General features: G+C 40.1%; 1 protein-coding gene across 1 annotated transcript in view; it reads right to left on the bottom strand.

Annotated features, from left to right (window-relative positions):
* Positions 1 to 26,204, bottom strand: part of THEMIS (thymocyte selection associated) — an 84,874-nt gene that overhangs the window by 46,140 nt on the left and 12,530 nt on the right. The window contains exons 2-4 of the mRNA XM_062570913.1: positions 23,069 to 23,227; positions 13,305 to 13,763; positions 9,505 to 10,550 (exon numbers count right to left, since the gene is read on the bottom strand). Coding sequence (XP_062426897.1) covers positions 9,505 to 10,550; positions 13,305 to 13,763; positions 23,069 to 23,227 — 1,664 coding nt within the window. The remainder of the gene's footprint in view (positions 1 to 9,504; positions 10,551 to 13,304; positions 13,764 to 23,068; positions 23,228 to 26,204) is intronic.

Here is a 26,204-nt window from a genome sequence, read left to right as displayed (position 1 = left end):
TCTGCATCTCTTCTGTAAAGTAATATTCATCTAAAAACTTGTAACCAAGGTTAAAACATACTTGTGTCTTGGAATTTCATTGTTGCTAGTATTTTTATGTTGTTATTGTTGTTCCTATTATAGTAGCAGCCAATGCACAAAATGCTTTATAAATAAATGCTAAAATGATGCCTGTCTCTATAAATACCCAAGATGAGAAAAGAAAGCATTATGTCCCATTTTTTCACAGACAGATGAGACAGCTACATGAACCAGTTGCTACAAAGTAAGCGAGTGTGGATTTACAGCTCATTAACTACTCCATGGCAACTGTCTATGAGGTTATTGCTCCAGAGTAAATGTGAAGAAGCTCTGACCCTTCCTGAAATGTATCTTGCATTTACCTGAGACTAAAGCATCCTTATAAAGTAACTAATGAGCTGTAAATCCATGCCCTAACTTTGTACAAGCAGTATCTTCATGCCTTGAGGCAATGATAGTTACGTGATTTGTCTAGTGTCAAGGAAGAAGCATGTGGCTGAAGAGGGAACTTAAGCCAGATCCACGGAGCTCCTGCAAACACCATTCCTCACATGGCCAGAATTTCCTGTAAAGCTGATGTTCGATGGCTTGGCACATCTGTCTTCAAACGATTGCAATTTCCAAGCAAACTCAGCCACTCCATTCTCTTTCAGCATTGCAAGACTTACATATACCGCATCATATTCAAAACGGACTGGTAAAAGTAGTTTCCAGACACCATTTTTTCATTTCACATATAAAATACTATTTGCTTTTTCAGAAACTTTTAAATTTAAAGTAAAAACAAAATGATACTTTGAGTAGCATTATCCTGTTTTATTCAGCAGGTTTCAGCCTCACTCATCATATCAGTCACTGTCTCTCCCAGTCTTCCCCTTAGAGCTACTCCAGAATCCACTTTACTGGAGGTTCTCAGCAGCTTTTTAGCCCCAGTATTGTCCAGCAGACGCATACCACAAACTACGAAAGAGTCTTCTTTCTTTCCTTTTTTTCTTCAGTGATTCGGATATCAAGTCATCCCCTGTTAAGACTCCATCACACTATTCCAGGTGGCCCATTGAAACAAGTCACTGCCTACAGCCGTTGCAAGCCAGATCTTCCAGTGGTATGACCACTGTGTAATCACAGTAGCTATAACTACACAATACGCTGGGCCTCCTCAAACCTTGTTACCTGTGTAAATCTTGTTATTTTAAGAAAGAAAGAGAGAGAGAGAGAGAGAGAAAGGAAGGAAGGAAGGAAGAAAGGTAGGAAGAAAATCTGAACCTCAACATACTACCATTTAAAATATCTACTTGTAAAATTATTTCATATCCTGAGGTAGAACAACAACAAAATGTTGTATCAACCTTGAAAAAGCTGAGTGTAAATTATAGCTCTCTATCCATAAAGAAGGGAAATTCATTCTCTCTGTGCAGACATCAACCACTATGTTTCAGCCTTTATAGAGTCCCTCACATAACAATGGATAAACGCCACTACATTCATTTTATTATCACCATACTTTTTATTTCATAGCTATCTACTAACAGTTTCTAAAAGCAGAGAGAAAAAGCCCCAGAACTTTGTGCTTCTTTACAAATTTTAATGTATTATTTGATTAATCTCTCCACAGCATTCTCTGTTTTCTGATAATCATTCAATTCCTCACTGTGAAGACTCTCTGGAAAATGTTAGGCTTGTTCGCAGGTCCTTTGGGATTTGACCCTGCTGTCACACTTACAGCAACTTTCTTATTTCATTTCATTGGGCAAAATATCTCAGAGCATAATTCCAGCCTTCTGGGATGCTTTCACTCAGGCCCAGTTCTGACAGCATTGCAAAAGCTTGAGTTTCGAAAGGAAGGCATAACTTAAATAAGAAATGTCAGTGCTTTCTTTCACATTGATCTCATTTAGTACCTCAGTGAGTCTGATGAGCACCTTTTTTATTTTTTTTTTTTATTTTTTTTTTTAATGAGGTACTTTAAGGTTGGCAGACAGCCATATTTGTCCCTGCATTTCACTTGAACACACAGCTCTCTTACTCAGTTAACCTTATCCTCCAGTTACATAGCTGGTATTCCATTCTTAACAGGCAATCCCATAGCTGCGCATGAAACCCCTCAGCACTGCCCCATTTGTACTACTGCACAGTAAGTGCCTATGATTATCCACTAGAAAATCAAGTTTTCAGAAATTGGAAGACCTGGAGTCTTGTCTCTTACATTTCAAATCCTATCAGCTAGCCAGCTTCCTAGGCGCAGGACCCTTGGACTTTCCTGGCTGCAACAGAGACTATATCAACACTAGCTGATTAAATATTGCCTGTAAACACTCCCATGCCCAATTCTGGCCTGTGCCAGCTAGCATTTTCCCAAGCATTTTCTGGGCATGGTCTGGGAATTGGAATACCCCATGGCCTATTCCCAGTATGCAGTCTGCAAGCAGCCTCATATATCTGGAAACTTGAAGAGTTGCATCAACCATGCCATGCAAAGTTTGCCCCAGAGCCCAGGAAAGTCCCCAGACACGTTTAAATAGTGATGTCAAGAGTCTGGCACCAGCCTGAAGTTTAAGGACCCACCTCCGAGGGGAGCTCCTGGAGCGTACCAGCCGGGTCACTGCTGCTGCTAGGAGGTGGGCATGGAGGTGGGCATGGTAATACTATGGAAACTGTATTTCTCACAGGAAATTCATTGCAGTGCAGATTTACTCTGGCCAGTTCAATACAGAATACCTTTCAATACAGAAAACCTTTTGTGGAGTCCAGAACAGACCAAAATTCAGGCCGGAATGGGCTGCACTTCAACAGCCAGCTGTGGAGTCTTCTACGGAGTTGATGCCATAAGGAGAAAGGCAAGAATGATACAATGCAGTCTGGAGAACAGCCTTTGTGGGAAGTCAGACTGCTTGGAACCAAGCTAAACAATCTATTTCAGAGCCTTGCATTTTGTTTTTTTCTTGTTTGTTTTTTTTGTTTGTTTGGTTTTTTTTTGTTTGTTTTTTTTTTGAGAGAGAGAATTATCCTGCTACAGTCAAATTGGAATTTTTTAATTTTTGACTTAATTTTTGAATATCCAAATAGATGTGTTTGTTATGTATTTTCTGCAGGATTAAAAAAATACATGCCAGCCAATTCTGCTTTGATATCAATGGCTTTTGGCTCAAACCCTATATACAGGATTTTCCTTTCTCTTATCAGAGGTTCCATATTTTTCTGTCATTCATTTTTTTATTTCTTCTGGGCTTCTTTTTAATTTTTGATATTCCTTCTCTCTTTGTTCTCCAAGTCATTCATTTTTAGCTCTAAATTAAGCAAATTGCTTTTCACCAGTTGGCATTTACATCAGTCAGCATATCCAAATGTTCATCAGTACCTTCCTTAATTTCATGTACTATATCAGCAATTCCTGTAGCAGTAATGACTTTCTGCAAGGAGACTTACACCTCAGATTGCCCTGCTAGTTTCTCAGACAATTATCTACTGCCTATCCTCCTGGCAGGCACATTGCTATCTTCCCAATTTTATCTTGTTTTTGAGAGTGACATCAATCCACAATAAGTGCCTACTAAAGACTTGATGATTCTCTCTGGAAATACTAAGCTTCTGATATCATAAAAAAAAAAAAAAGAAAAGGATTTTAATACCAACTCTCCATTCTCTTGCTTCTCTAACCCCTTCCAGCTGGCTCATACAAATGCAGTAGATGACCTGGCCATTCTGTTCCCTGGTCATCCAGATCCAAGCTCTTCTCCAGCCACCATTGCTTTGTTTCTTTTGCACAGAAACACAGGACACGAGGAAAGATGGCACATGTGCAGGCCTCAGCCCAGTATGGCGTCAGGTTTCACATAGGGTTCCTGGGACCTGGTCACAAGCCCCAGGGTACAGACAAAGATGTAACAATCGCTGCGACAGAACACCCATATCAAGTCCTTCAACTGGGCCTGTCCAGCCTATAAAAGAGAATTAAGTGGCTGACACCACCTACCGCTCACTCCAGCTTTGCTACTAAAAACTTAGGTGAAGACCACTGCTCTGCTGAGGTTTGGAGCAAGAGCCCCTGTTACGCTGTTGCGGAAGGAGATGAAACCCCATGAATAATTTGGAAAGTCTTGCAGCTTCCACCCTATACATCTGTGGCCTTGGCTTCAGCTCACTGTATGAGAGAAGAGCAAGAGGAAGAGATGTTCTGGGAAGAAGCAAGAAAGAGGAAACCTGGCTGAAAGCAGTAGAATAGACCAGCAGACTGAGGAACCAAGGTCACACAAGCTGACAGCTGAAGGACACAAGACAAGTGCAGAGCTGAGGCACCAGAGGGATATAGGTCTGAGGAAATCAGGCATACATAGCACTGCGTGTTTAGAAGGAAAAGCATCCTGCAGCACAGACTGGATGTGGGGCTTGGAGGAACCTGCAGCATGAAAGAGCATGGGAGATTTGGAGCCTGACTCACCAGTAGAGGCCGGGCTGGGGAAAGGCTATAGACGGCAGGAGACATCCAGAACCTGGGACACTGTGAATCATAAATCTGAATGGGCAGTGTTTCCAGCCTTCCCATTATAATCATTACGGACTTACAAAGCTCTTGGAAACTGCTAGGGAGAAATGATATATGGGGGCCAGGGGGACGGTGAGACTCCAGGAGGATGGGAACTTCCTCTTTGGTGGGGACAGAGAGAAAAGGGAAAGGAACAGGAAGCCCAGCTGCAGCCTCAGGAGCCACAATGCTGCTTTTGTCAGGCAGAAACTTAAGTTCTTACGTTTTCACATGTATATTTGCATCTGCTAACAGATTGTGATTTTCTCCCTTGTTTCTTGTACCAAAAGATTACTGATCTCTGAACTCTGTTCTCACCTATTTCTTACTGGTTTCCCTGCATGGATTTTCTATTCTATGTATTTATTTAGGAAGTTTAGTGTCTTGTTGCACAGCAGAAATATCTGTATTCAGCCAGCTATAGAAAGGCCTCAAAACCATGAAAAATGCTTTGGAAGCAGAAAAGAAATAATTAGGAGGAAGGAAAGGAGGCGCTGCAGGAAAACTCATTTGCTGAAAAATGTGGCTTACGTCTTATCAATTTAATTCCAGATAAGTCTTCATTTTGCTGTGAAGACAGATGCGATAAATATGTTAATGGCAGATTTCAGTAGTTCAGTTTGTAGAACTGCAAAGCCAGATGGAAGTGATAATTTTTCTTTCATTTTAATTTTGAAATAAAAAGCAAGAAAGCAAGAAAGTTCCCGATATCATAACACTGTAATGACTTTTTGAAGGATAATGGACCTTAGCACTGAATGACGATTAACTATCATGCCCTGATACTTGCCATTTTATTAAATTCCAGTTTCGCCTGCTGGAATCTCTTGCTTGCTTGCTAGAGCTCAGCAGATTACTGACTGTGACTGACTTTTCCAGTTCCACATTTATAAAGGTATTTAAAGGCAAACTTAACTTGAACCTTGTAAGCACTCTACTGGTACTAATACTCCTCAGGCTAGATACATGCCTAAGCAGACCACTGAAAATAGCCCTGGATGGAGCTAAACTCTCTTACTCTTTATCAGAGGGGCAAATACTCCCTCTTCGAATTCTCGCAAGCAGTGCCCTTAGTGCCCTTAGAGTATTGGGATTACCAGGACTAGGTTGTGGCTTTCCATGTGTTGATTACAATCCCCTCACTATTCACATGTTTTTAGCAATATTTGCCAAAGGGACCTTTCTAGTTGGTTTCAGTTTAGAAAAAAACGTGAAAGAACATATATTAACAGCTTCCTAAATCTGTAGGATATTTACTGCTTGAAACTTGAGCTATGTTAGCTATAATTTATTACAATCTGTAGATCACATATTACTGTATCAGCTTCACAGCTGAAAGCGTAATTCTGATAAGCAAAAAGGAAGCTTAAAACTTACTGGGCTTTGAATCCTCCCAAGGGAAGGAAAGACACATTAATTGTTAGTAGCTGATAAAAAGCATAAAGGAAATTTTGAAAACGAATTTCAAGCCTCTTCTGTCTGGGGTCGCACCTGAAACATTACTCTGGAGTTATCACATGAAAATTGTTTGTTACCTTCACCACAGTGGTCCTAACTTTGAAAAGAGCCTACAAATACTTGCTTGGTTTGTTCTTCTTAAATGAATTTTAATTCCAAGAAGGTGATGTCCTATCTGGCTCCCCCTATGAAAATTTCTCTCCCAGAACTTCTTGGCAAGTGTGAGATGCCCCATTCTGAAAGCAGTGGCATTAACAACTAGGGGTTTATTAGCTCATTCCCATTTTCTAGGCTACTTTAAAAATCAGACATCGCTTAAACTATTTAATCTGACCTGGCAGTTAGAACCCTTTAAGGACTTTATTTCAGTGACTCAAGTGTGGGAAATGTGCATGCCTTGTGAATGACTGCTACTGCCCTAAGCTTTACCATTAGACAAAGCATGCAGTCATTCTGTCACCTGTGGCCTTGGGGTGAGCGGGTACAAAGAGTGCAGGGTTTGTGGTGTCCTTTATTAGATAGAGTTTGATCATTCTATCAGATTAATCTGATGGTTTGATATATGCTATTTCATTTCCTTGATTTAGTTTGCATATAGGTTTTTATGTTTTTTTTTCCCACTCCTTATTCAACTAATACCTAATAAAAAAACTGCAGACCTATGTGATTTGGGTGTTTCTTATCCAGACTAAATGGTCAGATGAGAGGCAAAGGGAAAGTCCACACTGCACTGCGGAGGGGAGAAAAAAGAGATCCCCAGGCTCTAGAGTTGAAAGCTGTGTCAGCAGAAGCTGAGCCAACTTAATTAGCCCTGTAACGAGGTTGGGCAGAGATCTTTGTTAATGCAGCTATATTGTACTTGAGGATTTATCTGATGTCTCTGGACTTTGCCGTGCCGAACTGTGCACACATGCCCATCGCTGCAGTATTCCCCCGTGCATGGGTACAAAAGCAGCGCTTACACTCATCTCAGGTTCACAGAAATTTCCTGTCCATACTGGCTGCTAATTTTATCCAATTCAGTGACTAACATGGCTAAAAGTACACAGTGAAACATACACTATGTAGTCCCACTCCTGGCATTAGTTTTCCCTCATCAAGGTCAGGAAAGAGCAGGCAAAGTCAGCTGGAGCCACTCTCCCCTCACAACCGTGCTGGAAGAGCTAAGAGGCAATCAAAGTACAAGCACTTGCTAGCAGTGACCCACCTGGGCAGAGCATCCTCAGGTATTGACATAAAACAGCCAGATTTTAGTCCTCTATGGACTAATAGAGCAGAAGTATTTAATTCCAGCGTACCAAACCAAGTGGAGTTTCCCAGCCAGTGGAAAAGAAAAACACTGCCTCAAAGATGCAAGCACTGTTCATGTGCTGACTATTTTGCATTGATATTCACCTTGAAAATGAAAAACAAAGAGCACAGCTTGATCCTCACTCAAAAATTACCCATTCACCACCCTCCTGCAAGCAACCAGAACTCTCTAAGCCCCAAGCAGGGTGCTGCCTGCAGAAGAAGCATGGCAATTCACGCAATCCTAAAGCTTATTCCAGGCTGCCACCTTGTCAAGCTTAAGTTTGGCTGATTAGGACTCTTGTCTGTTATTCATGCAAATATGTCTAGGCATAGTCACAAAATATGCAAAAAGCGAGCCATTTATCATTTTGGCTCAGCCTCCAACTTTCTGGACCCTCAGACATCCCTGAGAAGAAAATGCAGCCTTTCCTATTGCTGTCACTGACTGAAAGGCCAGAGCAGAGCCTATCAGCTAAGATCTGCGTCCTCTCAGAGGATTTGCTGTGCTCGAGATGGAAGAGATAATGCATTCTGTGCGACTTTAAACCTATTACATGAAAGCTCAAGGTGTTTAATCTTATGAATAAGGGAGTTCTACTTGTTTCACCTTTCCAGGGAAGGGGATTTACAAATCTGCATAAGGCTAAGCATTCTAACTGTAATTTGTTATTTATTTATAACAAGCATATGACAAAAAGATGTCCTCTGTAACAGTCTGCCTGGATGTGTTTCTCTGTCTGGACAGCTGCAGTCTAAGGTCATTCTCACTCATGAATGTGCATGGCAACTTGAACTCATCCCTCTCTTATGCTAATTGCTGTCTCCCTATTCAAGAAAATATTCTCTCCTGCACAAATCTAGCCTGCACAAGTCAGCACGTACTTGCTGGTGTCTACACGCAGTCATCAGTTACAGCAAGCAGTCTGAGTTCTTCTGACCAAAGGTACAGTTACACCAGAAACACAACAGTGGGGGAATTCTTCCTCAGTTCTCTAGCTTGAGCCACCACCAGGCTGAAGGCTTCCAGTTTGCTCCAAGGCCCAGTTTCTTGTTTATTCACACTAACTTAACCAAATGGTTTGTTTAAGCTGCTACAGTGTTCAAGCACGAACAAGCAGAAAGGTTTTCATAGCACAAGCACAGACGGAAGAAAAAGCACAGCTTTTTGCTGTATTACCCTTATCTGAGGGACGCACCTTACCATTCACTTCTGCTATGAACTGTTGTAACCATCTACTAGGACCTATGTGGAGTGCAGACCTGTGCAGGCTCCTGGAATTGGTGCTAAAGCAACAAACACACTCAGCAGGTAAGGAAATACTTCCCTTCCAGTGTCATTACAGTGGGACCTTTATTTGACAGCAACACAAAAAATAACATTTCCCAGAAGCCCCAAAATATAATTCCATGAATTACATTGCATTTAAAGTGCAGCACAAGCACCCTAGAGTCACATTCTGAGGCCTCAGCAGCATAACTATTTCCTGAAAAAGTTTCCAACATTTCCCTTTTTTTCCCCTGCAGAGGATTTTGCCTTTGCACATAAAAGAGAGAAACTATCATGTAAGTTATGTACCTTCTGATGGTCTCTCTTGTTGAAGTCCAGAGGCACCTTGGTTTAATAGTTTTTTCAATATAAGCAAGAAAATTAATGAACAAGTGCAGTGGCTTTGGTTAACTGCTACTAAGGAAACTGTCCTAGGAGGAACACTTTTTTTCTGATCATCAAATGCTGTTCTAAAACAGCTGCCCTTTTTACTCCAAATCTATTTGCCTCTTGGGTACGTGCGAAAATATGCAGCCAAAAATATCTATACAACCTGACTTTCTGTGAACATAATTCTGCTATTTCCAGGTGAACAAAATTCTCTTTACATGTATCACGAAAACAGATGGTTCCCCTCAATAAACATTTAAACACAGCCACTTTAAGCATCTCTCTTTACTTTTGCACAGGTTCAATAAAGGTTTATCCATCCAAAATTACCAGGCCAAGCTTTCTGCTGTGCGTCGGCATGATTCCATTGTTTTTCATGGCTCAATTAATGCACACTGGAGATTTTAGCTATTGTTGTCTAAAATGGCTAATTTGCCTGTTACGGGGAATTGCAAGCCATATGGATACACAAGTGAAATACAGACTATAAACTCACATAAAGTGACCTGTGATTGTAACTGATTCAGACAAAGGAAAAGATATGATGCCTTACCTTTGGGGCCTGTAGTACATCAGATACCGCTTGTGTCGGTACTGCAAAAAGAGGGTTTGATGTGAGTGCTGTTGGATTTTTGGGAGGCCTGGGTGGTGGATATAGGGTCTGGTTTTCGTATCTTCGCACCATGTAGTATTGCTCTTCACTGATCTCTTCCACTATTGTCTTAGGTACAGGGGGTATAACTGTTTGGACATCTTTGCTGAGCAAATGGACTGTCATGTTTAAGCGATACACAGGAATCTCCCAGCTATCCACTGGACTGTTGACACTACTAATCAGCAAATAAAAGTCTGTGATTTCTTCTTCAAGCTGCAGACCAGGCAGAGCAGCCAAAACATCATTCCCAATGGAAAGATCCCTCACAGACACTTTGACATTAAAAGGCAAATGGAATTCTTTGCAAATCTCCGAAAGCTGGTACTGTTTCTTGTCATGAATCACCTCCACAAAGCCACCTTCCATATACATAGGGAGGAGCACTTTCTTATAGGTATCACTTAGTATTTGTTCACAAGCTAAAACGTCTACAACTTTCTTTCTTTCCTCATACAGAACTTCACTGGTCTGGCATTGCTGAAGTAGAAACTGATCTCCAACTGAAACAGAAAAAAGCTCTTTATGGGGAGAATCAAAGGCTTTAGTTGCTACAACATGAAGCTGCTCCTTTTCACTTCTTGCTATCTCTAAGTCATAGGCAGTTGGAAACTCCCGAGGTCTTCTCTTGAACTTCCCTTTGTAGCTCATAGGGATTAAAAAATGTCTTTTTGGGGAATCACTTCTGATCTCAGAGGCGAGGACTCTTTTTGCCTGGTACTTTTTGTAGATGACAATCTGTTTCCCTGTACACAATAAATTATAAGGCTTCTGGCTTCCTTGGGGGCCTTCCATTATCTCAGCAACCACAGGAAATTCCTTGCTTGTTCTCTTAAATACATCTTCCAAAGACAGTGGCTGAAGAAAAGAGCTAATATCATAACAATCTGTTATATCCTTGACTTCAACATCCAGATCTGAGAGGATATGAACTATATCCTTTCGAACTAGAAAGAAAAAGAAACACATTCATTTTTTTTTCCAATCTGACATTGAAATAAAAAAAATATATGCGCTGCAGGCCAAACGTGTAAAAGACCTTCTCGGAGGTGTTGTGCAACTCTTTGTGTGCTAGCGTTGTTGACAGTGCCAGTCAAAGTGTGCCTATTTCAATCTGACATGCAGGAGACCTCATGGAGGAAGAGAGAGACAGGATGATATGAGAAAAAGATGTACAAATGAACAAAAGGCTAAGAAAAGGGAAGAGGAAAATCTAGTTCACTGTCTTTCTCACAGCACCTCCAAGTTTACCTCAGCTATTCCTCTTATCAAACTCTTTTTATTACGTACAACTTGTATTTCTATTCTTTTATTTCATAGTAACTTATGGTTTCTCCCGAGAAATGGGCAGCATTAAGAACTCATTAGCACAAGTTATTAATATGTCCAATCTGGTAGGAAAAAAAATGCTATTTATAAGAATAAAAAAATCTATAATTATGAAAAAATAGTATCATTTTTTGTATAACCTTTGTATAACAAAGTGTAAGTTTACTATGAATGAATGAAGACATTTTTCCTACAACGGTCCTCTGTCAAACCCTTGCATTTTTTTCTGAGGCGTCTGATTTTATTTATTGTCAGAACCAAGCCACTGCATTTAATGATCTGACAGGAAACAACAACTCCTTTATCACAGCTGAACTTGCAAAATGTTAGATGCAAAACTTCCAAGCACAAAACTGACTATACAATTAAAGCTTGTTTAAGAGTTTGGCTCCAGATCAGTAACACCACAGATCACTGACCAGGACAGTAAAATTTAACAAGCAAATATTATTTAATGATCCTCTTCATTAAGACTTACTTTGCTTAGATCTGCACACAGTGTATAGTATATCCTGGATTCACACTTCCTTATAGAAGGATATACCAATATCTTTTTCTTAAACCTAAAATTTATTCTTTCATTCTTTAAAATTCTTAAACCACTATAAGACATTTTGTATGACAGAATAGTATGTCAGTGATTCAGGATCTGTTTATTCCCTCTCTGCTCTTGTCATATTAACATCTTCAGGTGACAAATAGCCTAAACACCATGAGGGAATGTCCCTGAAAGAGGAATGATTACTGAAAATGAAATTTTTCTGTGAGCTGTTGAGGGAATTCCAGATACATAATTTTGTTCATTATTAAGAATGGGAAGTATAAAGGATTCCTGCCCACAGCCGGTGAAAATGTAATCAATTCTCCTTCTTATCAGACACAAATGCATACTTAACATCACCAAATCTTCTGAAAAACTTTTAGAAACATTAAATTAATTTTTATTAATCCTGCACCTATAGCTAAGGGGGCATAGGAATACACCTAAGGAGATCCTGTTGCAGGACTAGTAAAACTAAGTATTTTAATCCATGAAGTTGTACATTCCAAACTTGTACATTAAACTTGCTAGCAAACACAGTGCAATATCTCATGAGAAGCATTTAGCAATTACAGTATATTGTTCTAACAGTCACCGCCTACCTTATTTCCTTTTTGTGTACTTTTATCCATTTACGTATGTCATTCTCCAGGAAAAAACTCCAGGGTGAAAAGAAAGAGTTCCTGCTTAATATCCTGATGAATGACATTACTAAAAGGATTTAATTTTTTACGGAGCTAACTAGCATACTTCTAGTAAAGGCAACAGGCAGCAAAAACCTTCCCAAAAGCTAAGTTCCTATTGTGCAAATGTTAAAAGTATGGGGGCACCGAAAAGTAGAAGGGTAGCAAGTTTCCATCTACTGCCTGGGCTGCCCTCAGCCTCAGAACCAAGGTCAAAGTTTTTGGCTTAAGCTATTTTTTTTTTTTTTTTGCAGGGTAGGCTGTGCATGCACACATGGCTCATTACTGCTGCTTAGCTCTACAAGCCACGATAACTCAGGAGCATTTCACTGTGTATTCATACCCTTCCACATCTTCTAATTTTATTTCCATGACTAATTTCAGTAACAAGTTTAAAGTAAGGCATGACTATAAACATTGGTAAGAACAGAACCCAGCAGTTTTGGCCTTTTTGGTAGAGAAAACAGAACAATATTGACTTGTCATGGCCAAAACAGTATTTCTTCTTCTTCTTCTTTAAAAATGTAAAAATGCATACACAAATTACAGCTTAAGGATATTACTTTTCTAACTCTTTTCCATTTCCTCAAACCTAGAGATTTCAGAAATTGTCCATGAGTCTTTCTGTTTACATTCTATTGACAGATCTTTCTGCAATGGAGTAAAATAACATTGTTTTGCTTTCTGCAGCACTCTGAATCTGAAAAAGAAATGCAGTTCATAAACAGTGGCTAAGTATATTACAACCTATATCTGTACCTATTCTCTAATTGCTAGCCAGAGCCACAAATGACCAAATGGCTTCTCCATGGTGAAAGTCTGAAATTCAAAATAAGAGAATCTGAGAACTGAACTGAAATCCTAAGTCAGCTTTTTCACTTGACAATGTGTTTTCCTTTCAAAGATGATTTAATCGTAGTAATATTAGTATCAATTAAATGGCAACAGAAAGAAATTCAAGGAAATTATATGAATTAAGGGATGATAGAGGAAACAAAAATGATAGTATTATTTTTGTGTTTTGTAATCTTGAAACTAGCAGCAGTGGTAAATATGATTCAGGAATTCTTGGCCAAAATTCATGCCTATAACTGAATTCTGAGCAACTTATGTGCATTTAAGAGCATCACGGACTGGTTCTTACTTACATTTCATTACTGCCTGTACTTCATAGACAGGTGTGAGCATCAAGCAGCCATTAAAATTCGCAGGAAGTGGACTAGAGGATTCCCACATGTGTAAAGTACTGGAAAGTTTCACAATCCGCTTTCTGCTCTTAGGGATTTTCCATTCTGCAATTTCTTTCAGGGTGTATATCTGGTCATCTTCACACTCATAGAATTTTCCTTCTTGCGAAAGGGGCAAAGTAAAGGAATGAGACTTGTTATTTCTGACCACACCACAGTTCACAGCCATCGTTCCGTTGACCTCTTCCACGGAGCTGAAGGTGATCTGCTCACCATGTTTGATGGTGAGGTTTGCCAGTTTTATATCCTCAGGGCAGTAGAAACTTGGATGGCCAAATCGTGTTGGCCCAATAGAGACTTTTCTGGTAATTTCCTCAGTGCCGAGGTATGGAGTTTTATCGGCTACAACCTTATAAAGACCTAGGAAAAGAAAAGCTGAGTTATAAAAAGAAAAATATATATATACAAAGCAGAGGGTGTCGAGGGGACAGGGACAAACTCTTTTCAGTTGTCCTGTGTGACAGGACAAGAGGCAATGGGCAGAAATTGAAGCCCAGGAAGTTCCGCCTGACCGTGAGGGGGAATTTCTTCCCTGGGAGAGTGACAGAGCCCCGGCACAGGTTGCCCAGAGAGGCTGTGGAGTCTCCTTCTCTGGAGATCTTCAAGGCCCGCCTGGACGCAACCCTGTCTACCATGCTCTAGGTGACCCTGCTGAGCAGGGAGGTTGGACTAGATGATCTCTGGAGGTCCCTTCCAACCTGACTGATTCTATGATTCTATGCCATATTTTAGATTGTGAATGATGATCAAAGCATATCAAATAATTTGTGGCTGATAATTCTGTTTCTAGAAATGTGACTCTATAAAGATAAAATCAACTACATGATACAAAATATAGATTGCTGGAAGTAGCCCTTTCTACTCCACAGCAAAAAAAAAAAAATCTGAAGTGTTTACATCCATGATAAAAAGAAAAATGTTAGTTTCTTTGCTACAGAAAAAAAAAAGAAAGAAAGACAAATTATCTCAAATTCCTATCTATCATCTCAGGAAACCAGCCTTTAAGAAATAAATGTGGATATCGTATGAGGAAGAGCAATGCTAACATGATCAGTGAAATGCAAGATAAAGTTACCTCCTAAAAATCCACCCTACCTGTACTTATACATGCAGACTGGGGATTTCTAGACCAAATCTACTTGAAGAAAGAGCACGCACGTAAAAAATAGCACCTGTAGAGAGGACTGAGCAAGGGAATTTGATTTTAGCACAACTGATAGCCCGGGCCACCAGATGGAGTAATTCACAGTTTGGGCCTAGAAGCAGGGTGACTCTCACAAGACAATTAAAGCGCTGAAATACTGCAATGCAGAATCTGCATTTGAGCTTCCCTAACCCCTAGGGACATTATTATTTCATGTTAATCATGCCCCTTGGAGCTGTCTCATTAAGAGTCCACACAGCAAGAAAAATGTGTACATTTCTGTATTTGTGTGAGTGTTTCCATAGGAGGAAGATGAAGTAGACAGTTTAGAGGACTAAACAGTGGGGCTTAGCTGAGCTGGGTGATTAAGCTGTCTCCTTCTCAGGATGCAGCAATGTGAACGCTGCCTCATGGAATTATATTGCAGCTTTCTAGAACAATCATAGACTAAGGTTCACTTCCTAGTGAACCGAACTGAACGTAGAGGTTACTCCTAGGCCGGGTCTGCAAGGCAGGGGGGCCCCACAAATTAACAGTGACAAAGCCAAGCTCCTAGGAAGATAATTTTTTTTGTTTTGTTTTTTTTTGTTTTTGCTTCCTTGACCAAAAGGCAACCAGCCAGAAAAGCCAGGGCCCTACTGCTACACATTTTTGCCTCCTATGGACCATACAAAGTGTACAGCATCCTTGCCTTCAAGGAAAGCTCCCACTGTTACAGTTATGCAGGAATAATGGCATGGGCCTCAAGAAATGTTGTCCATCACTGATAGAGACTTTTGTGGTAGCTCCACATCTCATGAGCGGTTTATACCATGTCTGGACAAGGGGTTAGATACATCTACAGCATGCATCCCTTCCACCCTAGTCACTGAGTGTGGGAATTGGGGCCAAATGGGTCATGGCTCCCTTCTCATGGGAACGAGAGCGTGAGAAAAAGACAGGCTTCCCAGGCACGAACCATGATCTCAGCGAGGCAGGACACTGCTGGTGCACAGAGCCTGGTTCTGCAGCTTCAAGCGAGCAGCGTGCTGGCCCACCACTGGAGAGCTTTTTGCTCTCCTCCAGAGCAATGAGCCTGGCAGCCCCCACAATGTTGGCTGTAATGCACAGCCAGTCCACATAGCTTGGTGAGAGTCATGCACCTCACGCGAGTTGGGCACATTCGGGCCACGAATTCAGGCAGCACTTGGTGCATTTTGTTCAGGAGCGGTGCTGCTTTGAATGGGTCATCTCCTTCCACCTGCCTGCTGGAAGCTGGGAAGAAGCTCGCTTACTCCCCTCTCTACACTTCCCCTAATTGAGGGACTGTTTAACAAATTAGGTTGAAGAATTGCTTTGGTTAAAAATAACCTCCAGATTGCTCATTTTCTCCCAGACCAGTTCCTTTACCCAGTTTCACCCTTTCACCCATCCCACACAAACTCTTGTACTGACACCATTGAGAAGCCTGCATGGAGAGGTTTCTTAAGAAGGAGCCTCCTAAGATTATATTCCTAAAACCAGGATACATCAAACCCTTCCCACCACCAAAACAGCCATTTTTTTTTGCCACAGAATCACTGTGATCTGAAGTCTACTGTAACAGAAACTGCTACATTCACTTGATAGCTTTTACACCGTTGTTGTTAAAGAATATGCCATTAAGATTCTGTATGTTGAATAGCTTTTAACTGAATTTATTACCAGATTGGGCATGTTTGGTTCTGAGTATCCCATGAGACCACTAGTAACTGTGGCAACTAACAGCTCCATTAGCAGCCTAAACAGTAAGCTATTTGATTTATTGCAGAAATAGTCACTAATTGTGCCTATGTAACTGTTTTCCACACTTCTGTACTTTGACAGTTGTCTGCATGATAGTAAGCTTTTCCTATGTGAAATTATTGTGCTTGTGCAAATATATCCTCTATACGTATGTCCTCACCGCAGCACTATGGGAAAGCCTCCAGATTTTTTTCTAGGTTGCAGCAAATCTGCATCCATGAATGTAGTTGCACCAACACAACTTAAACACGCTTTTCTTTCTTACTAGTATGCTTAACATTTCCCACAGCTGTTTTTAATATCATTATCAACAAGCAAGTTAGCTTCCCCAGTCCTATCACTGCTGGAGCTATCAATGTAGATCAAGACAAACTTGGTTCATCAGCATTTACAAAATATTAGTGACAAGACCCTGGTGAAGGGAATAGGAGCATTCTTCCTTAAAAAAAAAGTGTATTCAAAGTACATATGATGTATCCCAAAGGCAATAACTATGTTTACCCATCTGCCAGAGAAGAGCACATGTACTGCCCCTAGAAAACATTCAGAAGTATGTTAAAAAGCCTCCATAAATCATATTAAAAAAACATTTGCAGTTGAGACTATTTGGCAAGGCACAGGTATGAGAAACATTCCTCTCCTTTGGGAGTTTGACACTAGACTCAGACTCTACCAATTTCCCCGGGACGACTGAGCTGTTTGGAAGGCAGCTATATCAGCAATAAACTGATGAGCAGTCTGTGTTGGAAAGCAGGCTTCATATGGAAGTGTAATTATCAGGTCTCATACAAAACTAGACAATTGATTATCCCCTCGGGCCCAGGCAGGCTGACTTTGTCAGGGTTTGGAGCAGAAAAATCTTCATCTTCCATTCTGCTGGTCTTCTTAATTTCAGTAACAGAATGCTTGCATAGACAACTAAAGAACCATATGGACTTGCATAGTGACCTTCTGTACTGATAAGGTCAATGAATTAAAGGCACCTAATAGCCACCTGTTTATGCTTATGAGAATGTAAAGTTCCATATGTTTCTTTTTCTGCAGATAAGAGGTGAATATGTAAAAAGTTATTCTGATGTGACAGGTGAAAGTCACTGTTGTTCCTAACTAACTGTCAAAATCTGCCATGGGGTCTTCCCACAAATATCCTCCTTGCTATGATATTTATATATTTATTTTTATTTGTTTTTCATGGAGAAATGTCTTTAGAAAACTACTATCTGGAACTATTCATAATCTCATTAAAGTCATTATGAATCAAATTACAAAACCAAATGTTTTCCAAACCTAACATAGTGACAAATCCTCTGGAGTAGGAGACATATGGCAAGTCTGAGATGCTAAAGTTAGGACATTTTGAGGTCAAACAAATATTTTTGTACTCTTTCATAAATCATAAAATGAATGACTTAAATTCACTCAGACTTTTCTAAGACAGCTAGGTGGACATCTGAGAGGGAGAAATAGAAGGAAATAGAGAATCTGGCAAAAGGTCCAGCTGGCATATTGAGAGCTGGCATTATTGCTCACATAGATCTGCTTTCTAAATATAATATGATCTGCAACCAATTCCCCAATAGTTTGGGGAAAAATAGAGAGAGAGAGAGAGAGAGGAACATCTATACATACATAATAATGACAGTCTTTTACACTTAATGGGATTTCACCTGTCTAGCTATAGCATTATGATTAGTCAGCCCCAAACCTAATCACTCCCCAACTTTCAGAACATGCTTTAGGCATCGGTGTATATAAATATGATGAAGGGTGAGGGGGCTGAGAGATTTTTAAAAGTTATTTTTACTGGTATGAGAGAAAAGAAGGTCTGAGGATCACCCATTTAGTCCTATGGCAAAGCATGTTTCTAGGAAACATCTTTTTACAGAATAACATGTGGCTCTCGTACTAGTTAGGGAGTGATAAAGCGTATCTCCCTGTAGTTTTATAGACTTCTCATTTTCAGCCTCCATTAGAGTCCTGAAGTAAAGGACTGTCCTTTTCATTCTCTCTTTTTCTTCTCTTCCCCACAGGGGGAAAAAAACAACAAAAACAAAAACAAAACAAGAGAAAAGCAGCAGTAAGACTCACCTAGTAGCTTTCAAGGAAAATAAAGCAGAAAGACCCTTTGTACTACTCTAGCAGTTTCTATTGCCCAAAATAAAGCAGAAGAAAGGGAAGAGTTCATTTCCAGCTTCTTTGGAGCTGCCTTGATTGCCGTTCCTCTTTTCTCTCATGCCGACTGCCCTCCCTCCTCCCCTTCATCCGCTCCAGCATCATCCTCTCCCCTTCCTCTCCCAAAGGCTGACCCCTTGCTCTCATCCCTTTGTCTCCTGCTGCTTTTTTCTCTCCCCAGATTGAAGGAGGTTTTCTCCACTACCTTCCCAGTGTCAACCATGCTGATGTGAAGATAAGGTAAGAAATCAGGTGAATTTTCAGAGCCATTGGTCCCTTCCAGCTCCTCACTACCCCTCCTCAACTGATAAGTTTCACTGCATAAAAGCAGTATAGTAGGCATCACCCTTGGCTTGGAGGCCTAGGGACTGATTTTGCTGTCACTGTTTTACAGGGAGTTCACTCCACTAACTCCAAGTGGTTTCTTTCAGACTGGCAGCATTTTAACTCATATCAAGATGAACCTTCCCATGTTTAATGCCAGTTCTTTCACTCATGTGCTGCATGGTCATGGACAGGTCCCCTGTCTTGTGGCCTGTAGGAGTGAGCAGTGGCAACTGTCATAGCACTGAGAAGATAGAGAACACAGCAATATTTTTTGCAGAACAAGGAGTATTAAGAAATAAAAGGAAATCATTTGTGTTAGCACATAGTTCAGATGTGTAAATTGTCCATCTGTGACAACTTGTTAGTAGTGAAAATTGTGGTGCAAAATGCTGTTAGATGCAGTTACTGAAGTATCTAAAAGAACAGAAGATTTTTTTTTTTTTTTTTTTTTTTGGTCCAGTGTATGAGTACAGAAAGAATAGCCTGGCCTTCTGAAGCATGAAAAAGAACAAATTATTAGAATGAGACTAAAATGAAATAACACAGATAGTGAACTTGCGGTTGCAGTGATTTCTCTAATGCAAAGGCCAGATTAGGCCTTTATCTAGAATCTGATTTGCCAGAGTAGAAAAAAGAAATTCTGTAGATTGCAAATACGTTCTGAAAGACAAAGAGAAAAGCTTGTTTAAAGCCAATGCTTCTCTCACAAAGATGTTATCCTCCATGTAACCTGAATAGAATTGTTGCTTACTTATGCCAGTATGCATAGTGAAAGGATAAATGGGCCCATTTGATGGAAATGATAACTCACAATAAAGGAAATCGAAAATAACATTAAAACAAAAGGTTTCTTTACATCAGCATGGCCAAGTGAACACTCTAAGTACAATATAAACACAATGCCAGAGTTCTACAGACCCAATGAGATTTCTACTGAAGTCAATCAGTGACAGCGTAAAAAGATCAACTCCAATTCCATTCTGTGTTTTGTTCTAGAGATGGGCCAAGCCAGCAACAACCTAATATGATGTTTCATTCAGATCGTAAGTGTAATAGAGTGACAGCTTTATAAATGGAGAAAGGTCAAAAAACAGTGTGAGACAGGTTAACTTTGTAAAGCACAATCATTCTTTAGCTACGAAATAAATTAGATGACAGAGTTTCATCTTTCCGAAAGGAACTCGAGTGGAAAAGGATGCATATGCATGCGGGAAAGAGACAGAGACAGCAGTGCTCCCTGTTGGGCTAATAAGAAGTGATATTATAACCTGCTGCTCTTCAATCCTACCTATCATGTGGAGGATAGCAATGATGAACTGTAGCAAAATGAACACTGAATTTACATTTCTGGTGAAATAAGTTAATGCAGAAAAGAATACCCAGGTTTCTAGAATACTATTTGTGAGCATTTGTAGGTATGCATGCAAATGTAGTGCTTACACTGAATTTAAACACAGGCTCATAGGATCAATAAGGTTAGAAGGGACCTCTGGAGATCATCTAGTCCAACCTCCCCACTCAGCAGGGTCACTTAGAGCATGTTAGACAGGGTTGCATCCAAGCAGGCCTTGAATATCTCCAGAGAAGGAGACTCCACAACCTCTCTGGGCAACCTGTTCCAGTGCATGTGCTTGAGAGGACAGCATATCATTAAGTTGTAAAATTGATCAGTTGATTGCCAGCAAATCTGAGATCACCAAGTTGAAGTATTTGAAACGACAAGTCACTCTGTCCTAAAAATCAGGAGATTCAACATTAATAAATGTAGGATTACTTTTATCACTCAATTGTGTTGGATGTTTTAGGATTCCAGTGTTCAACCCCCTGCCAATCAATAGTTCAAATATAACCTCCTATAGTGATAGAATAAATTTTAATAGCAAAGAAGCTTAGAATTCAAGAAAAATACAAAGTATCTAGAGAGTTCACAATACAGCAGTACTTTAATATCTCTAGATAGCCACAAATAATTAAAATGTCTTTGATGGCTACGTCTGGGCCCTATCAGTGCTTGAAAATGGTACGTGTTCTAAAAAAAGTCTTTTAACAAATGGTCATACAAACGTATCTTATTTACTGGATAAGAAAAACATGAAAGCAAAGTGAGGATCCACTGGGAAACAGAAATTGATGCATAGGACTACTTCAGGGAGAAATCTATATTTTGGAGATGGAAAATGAAGGCATGGCAGAAAATATTTTCCTGAGGAATTCAGATGAAACAGTGAACTCCTATGTGTTTTTACATTTACTTGGATCAAGAGGTAGGCCTTGCTTTCTGCTGCAAAAATATGTGTAACAGTTTGGATACTGGCATAACCTAAACAATATATATGCATGTGCGCACATCAGCATATTCGCAGCAGTACGTTAGAAGACCATCAAGGAGCTGACTAAGTCAAGCATTCGAACATTAGCAGATATCCATATTATGTTTCCCTGTGCAGCATTAATGTAGCCTCCAATATGCGTGCATTACAATACAGTGTTAATTAAATGTTTATGTGCTATTTTTTTCTATACGCATGCTGCCTCATCCAGCACGCTAACTAGACTGTGGTTTGGGACTAAAGCAGAGTGAGGTAGTGAAAACACTTGTCATCTTCCAGGTCCCTGTCTCATTTGCTAAAGAAGGTGGAAGTGGGTAGCAAGTGTGACATGGACTTGTGGGAGAATAATGATCTGGGAGTTCTCCACAATTTCCTATAGACCTTGACTGTCTCCCTTGCACAGACAACCTTACTCTGACAGCTGCCATCTTGCAAATATGAATACCTGAATACTCTCCTAGTACTATTGCTACTGTTACATATTTTTGTATGTATGCATGTAAGGTACTGTGTTAAAAAAAAAAAAAAAAAAATACACACACACATTCCTTTCACCATGAAATTCCATCATTTGGCATCCTCTCAGATGTTCACACAGACCACTGAAGTGCCACGGGTTTAGGACCTCCATATATTTGTTCCTTATAGCAGGGGAAGGCACTGCACCACCGTGCGAATGGCCGAGGAGCCCTGCCCCAGGGGTGAAGTGCCGTCCTGCGCACCCTCTCCGGCATTCCCAACTGCAAGCACCTCACTGCCTCTCTCGGAGCAGCTCCAGCCCGGGCACCATCCCCAAGGCCTGCTGGCCTCCTCCCTCAGCTCCCCCTCTCCAGCCCCCTCACCTGGGGAGACCCGGGGGGGGATTCGGGCTCCTGTCATCTCTTTCAGCATAAGAAATCCCCCAACATGTGTATTGTGGGGGTCTGTAGCCCCGTGATGCGGATTCCTCACTCTGCCCCCATTTCCAGTCCCAGCTCTTTGCATATCAGGGCTTTATCCTTCTGCCTTGCTCCCAGATCTAAGCCAAATCTTTCCTTACCAATTTTCTAACCTCACTTGCTTCCCCTATTTCCTCCCCAATAAGTGCACGCGTGCACACACACACACACACATACAGAGAGAGAGAGTCCAGTGCTTCCCCTTCTGCTTTTCAGTCATTTTCCTATTTCATAAAGCCTGGGCCCTAACCGTAGAGGAACTCAGATGAAAGCAGAATTGAAAAATAAATAAACATGACATATAAGAGTTGCTGAAAAAGAAGGTTTTGGCCAGTTCTCCTTAACAAGGTCACATAACAGAAGAAGACATGTCTTAAGTATCATCGTACCAGAAGCCAAATTTCAGGTCAATGCTCCAAACAGTGGCCATCTTGGGACTTCTCTACAGAATAGCCTAAACTTTTTCTAGCAGAAAAAAAAAAATAAATCCATTCTCCCCTAATCTTGTTCCCAGGCATGGATTATCCAATTTGGCCATCTGAATTAAAATAAATAATTAAAATATAAACAAAGTATAGCAAATTATTTTAAATATTTTACATTCAGAACAATACAGTAATACTACATCATCAATAAATAAATTATAGCCTGAGTACACAGCAAGAACTTCAGCTCAAAGTTTGCCAAAGTCTCAACTAATTGAAAAGACGGTTTCACAACTCTTTAAAGTCGAGTGATCTGAAGTGCAGAAAGCATTACTACTTAAAATTTTAGCAATAATAATTTCTATCCAGGCATGAAAGAGAGCTGTAAGAGTTGAAATTTAAAAATGATTTGATGTATCTTGTGCCATCTGGTAAAACTGTACCCTTGACAGCTACGCTGTAACTTCAGACAAATATCAATCAAGACAGCAAATCAATAAAAGGAACAAAGGTGATTACTCAGGGTTATAATTCCTCAAAAACATGTATTCATGAAATACTATACCAGGAAAATTCAGTGGTAATTCCACTTTGGCTGAAAACTGGCTGTCTTCATTATTCTCACAGATACTTGCTATGAGCTTATTAATTTTGAACCCAATAACTTTAATCACTTCTCCTGTTGACAGGCAGCATTCATTTCCAAACATTTCATAGATGGAGCCTGAAAAGAAATACAAAAGGAAAGAAAAGTGATATTAAGCTTTTTTCTCCAATTTTTTTCAAAAATCCTCATCTCTTTGAATGAAAGCAAAAATACCTTTAAAAAATTGTATGAAATATCCTTAATCTACATTAATAACCTGATTCTAATCTTCTTCCTTAGTGTCACAAGCAAATCCATCTCATGACTTCAGTTATCTCTAAGCCCTGTACATTGTTCTTAGATATATGTCTCCATACCGGCAAGGACCAGCATTTCAAAGTTATGATTTTGAAATGGAATGACTCTGAGCATGGGTCCACCTGGGTCACCAAGGACAGCCTCAGCAAAACAGCAGGCAGTGGAACTGAGGCAGGAAAGGTCCCTGTGCACAGTGCAAGGCATACAGCATACCCTATAGAAAACAACAGACCGCAACAAAGGACAGAAAACACAGACTCTGCGAGATGCCCTGAGAGAGATCAGAAGATGACAAAATGCAACCAAGTTTTGAAATTTCTACAGTAACATGAAATCTCAAGAATGTACAAGAAATGTGAAAGCTGATAACTTCTCAGCAGTAATCCTAGGAAGTGGCCCCTGCCCCATGCTGTAGCAGAAGAAAGCTCTCCTAGAAACTACTGGTTCTTCCCTGGCAAAAAAAAAAAAAAAAGGGTTCTTCTGTTGTCTGTGATGTTCAGAAGTTTAATTTTTGAGTGTATGAACAAGACAACCCAATCAAGCATTTCAGAGATTCTTCAGCAAAACCTGGGATGCCAGCTCACCCTACCATATACCTTTTCTGGCCTAGCTGTGGCCAATCTCTGCTGTTTCAGAGGAGGAAGGGAAAAAAAAGAAAATAAAATGAAATCAAAACAAAAACCAAGTTATGCAGAAGACGGAAAATTCTCCCTGGCCCCTGGAGGAGATTAGCAGAAGCTTTGAGGCATGGGATTAATTAATTATATAAAGGCAGTGCAGCAAACACATGAGGATTAAGTCTTCTTTCAATTCCATTTGTAGATAGCATTAAATTGAACACAGAAAGCCTCTCATCCCAAATGTTAACTTTAATGCCAGCATCAGTTCTTCTGATGCTGTGCAATTCCTTCCTTGAATTTATTAATCTCCTTCTGAAATTATTTGAAAATGCTCTTTCTGGAATCTCAGTGCAGAACGTCATTTCCTTCATGGTGAGAAACCTTATTCTCATTTCTACTGTTTTGGAAACACTGTTTTTGCTGCATGTACTTCTTTGCTCTACTTCTAACATTGTTCATCTGCTTGAATACATTTTTCTTCTCTCATTTTCATTCCTTTCTCTCCAAAACTATTTACAAGTTAATTTTGTCCCTTCCCTACACATATTTTTGATGAAAACCTACAAGAAACAAGTTCTCTTAATTTCCTCTGAGAAGATAGTTTTAACCTTCTACAATCCTTCCAGTAGCCCTTTCTTGCATCTTCTTCAAAGCTTTCTTTTTCTTTTTTCTTTTTTTTTTTTTTTCCTTTCCCCTTTTAATCTGGGTAAACTAGAATGGTCTCAAGCAATGAGAGATATTTAAAACTGGACTTTCGGCTATACAGCAGCTTTCAATAATTGAGACAGTCTGTATTCAGCTATTGCCATTGCTTGCAGAACTCACTACCTATAGAAAGTAACAATATCTACTGCATGGCTTCCTTGTTAGGTGGAAAGAAAAGCTCTGTCTTTTTTTTTTTTTTTTTTTTTTGCCAAGTGTCCTATCAGAAATGCAACTATTAGTCTGGCAATTTTTTCCTAATGTTCACTAAAGGTTAATTCCAGACACAACCATATCCCTGGCCTAACAAGTCTGGGATGTAATTATCAACTCTACTGCAGCCCTTGCAGGAGACAAGCACTTCACTGCCACCACCCCCACCTCACTGGATGTCACTGAGACACCAACCTCAGGAAAAGTCATTCTGACGTTAGCCTGAACTGAAAGTCTCTGAGGAGCACCACACAGGCAACAGCTTTGTGTCAAGACAGGAAAATAAATAACAGTAACATTGAGTAACTGATTAAGTTTATTCTATTGTAAAATAATGTCTGAGCAAACTTTTCTGTTGCCTGTGGATTTCTCTTGCAATTGACATGGCCATCAGGAAATCCCCAGATGCTACCCTGAGGAAGACAGGTACCGATGTAGGTACCGATGACAGGTACTTTCACCCCTGTGCAAGGGGAATCTAGACAAAAAGTTACGTGGCAGATGCTTTTGGCAAGCTGGAGGTGGCAACATGCAATTGCGTCTTCTACACAGGATCAAGGGGACTGGTATATTTAGACTCCAAACTCCCCAGCAGGCTACAGACTTTCTGTTGCACATCAGCATGATGCTTAGCATCATGCTCACATATATTAACCACAGTCAGGTGAAAGAACGTGCTGTTGATGCAGTCTTTCAGCTAATCTAGTACTAAGCAGAAAACCAGGAGAGCTACTAACCTTTAACTATAAAAGAACAATCTGTTTTTCTTACTGTAAATACACTGCATAGTTGTTTGCTCTCCCTTTAGCCCCCAAGCAATTCAACATTGACTAACTCAGCTGTCTTCACTGGATATTGCTACAGCTCCCATCAGTAGCCTGGCTGCTGCTCTAACAAACACATGAGGAATTATCATAGCTCTCATTGCTTTAGCTGAGCTCCATAGGATATTTTATGACAGTCAGAAAAGTATATATGCAATACTTATTTCATATTAGAGTGAGAGAGGGAGAAAGATTGAACAGTCGTGACGAGGGTAATATTCCTTTTGTGCTGAAGTACCTCCTTCCTTTCATCAGACACAGTACAGAGATCACAGGCAACCACAGTATTATTAGATAGAGGGAATCCCAGAAGACCCAATATGATGGACTCTGCATTATAGAAACATGGAAAGATGAGCAAAGGATTCCAATATTCTTGCTCCCTGAATGAATATTTGCAAAAACATAGCCAAAATGCTAGCTCATTGCTTCTTGAAT

Source organism: Rhea pennata, chromosome 3, assembly GCF_028389875.1.
Source record: "Rhea pennata isolate bPtePen1 chromosome 3, bPtePen1.pri, whole genome shotgun sequence".
NCBI classification, from domain to species: domain Eukaryota; kingdom Metazoa; phylum Chordata; class Aves; order Rheiformes; family Rheidae; genus Rhea; species Rhea pennata.
The sequence above is the reverse complement of the archived record's forward strand: the minus strand, read 5'-3'. Positions and strand labels throughout refer to the sequence as shown.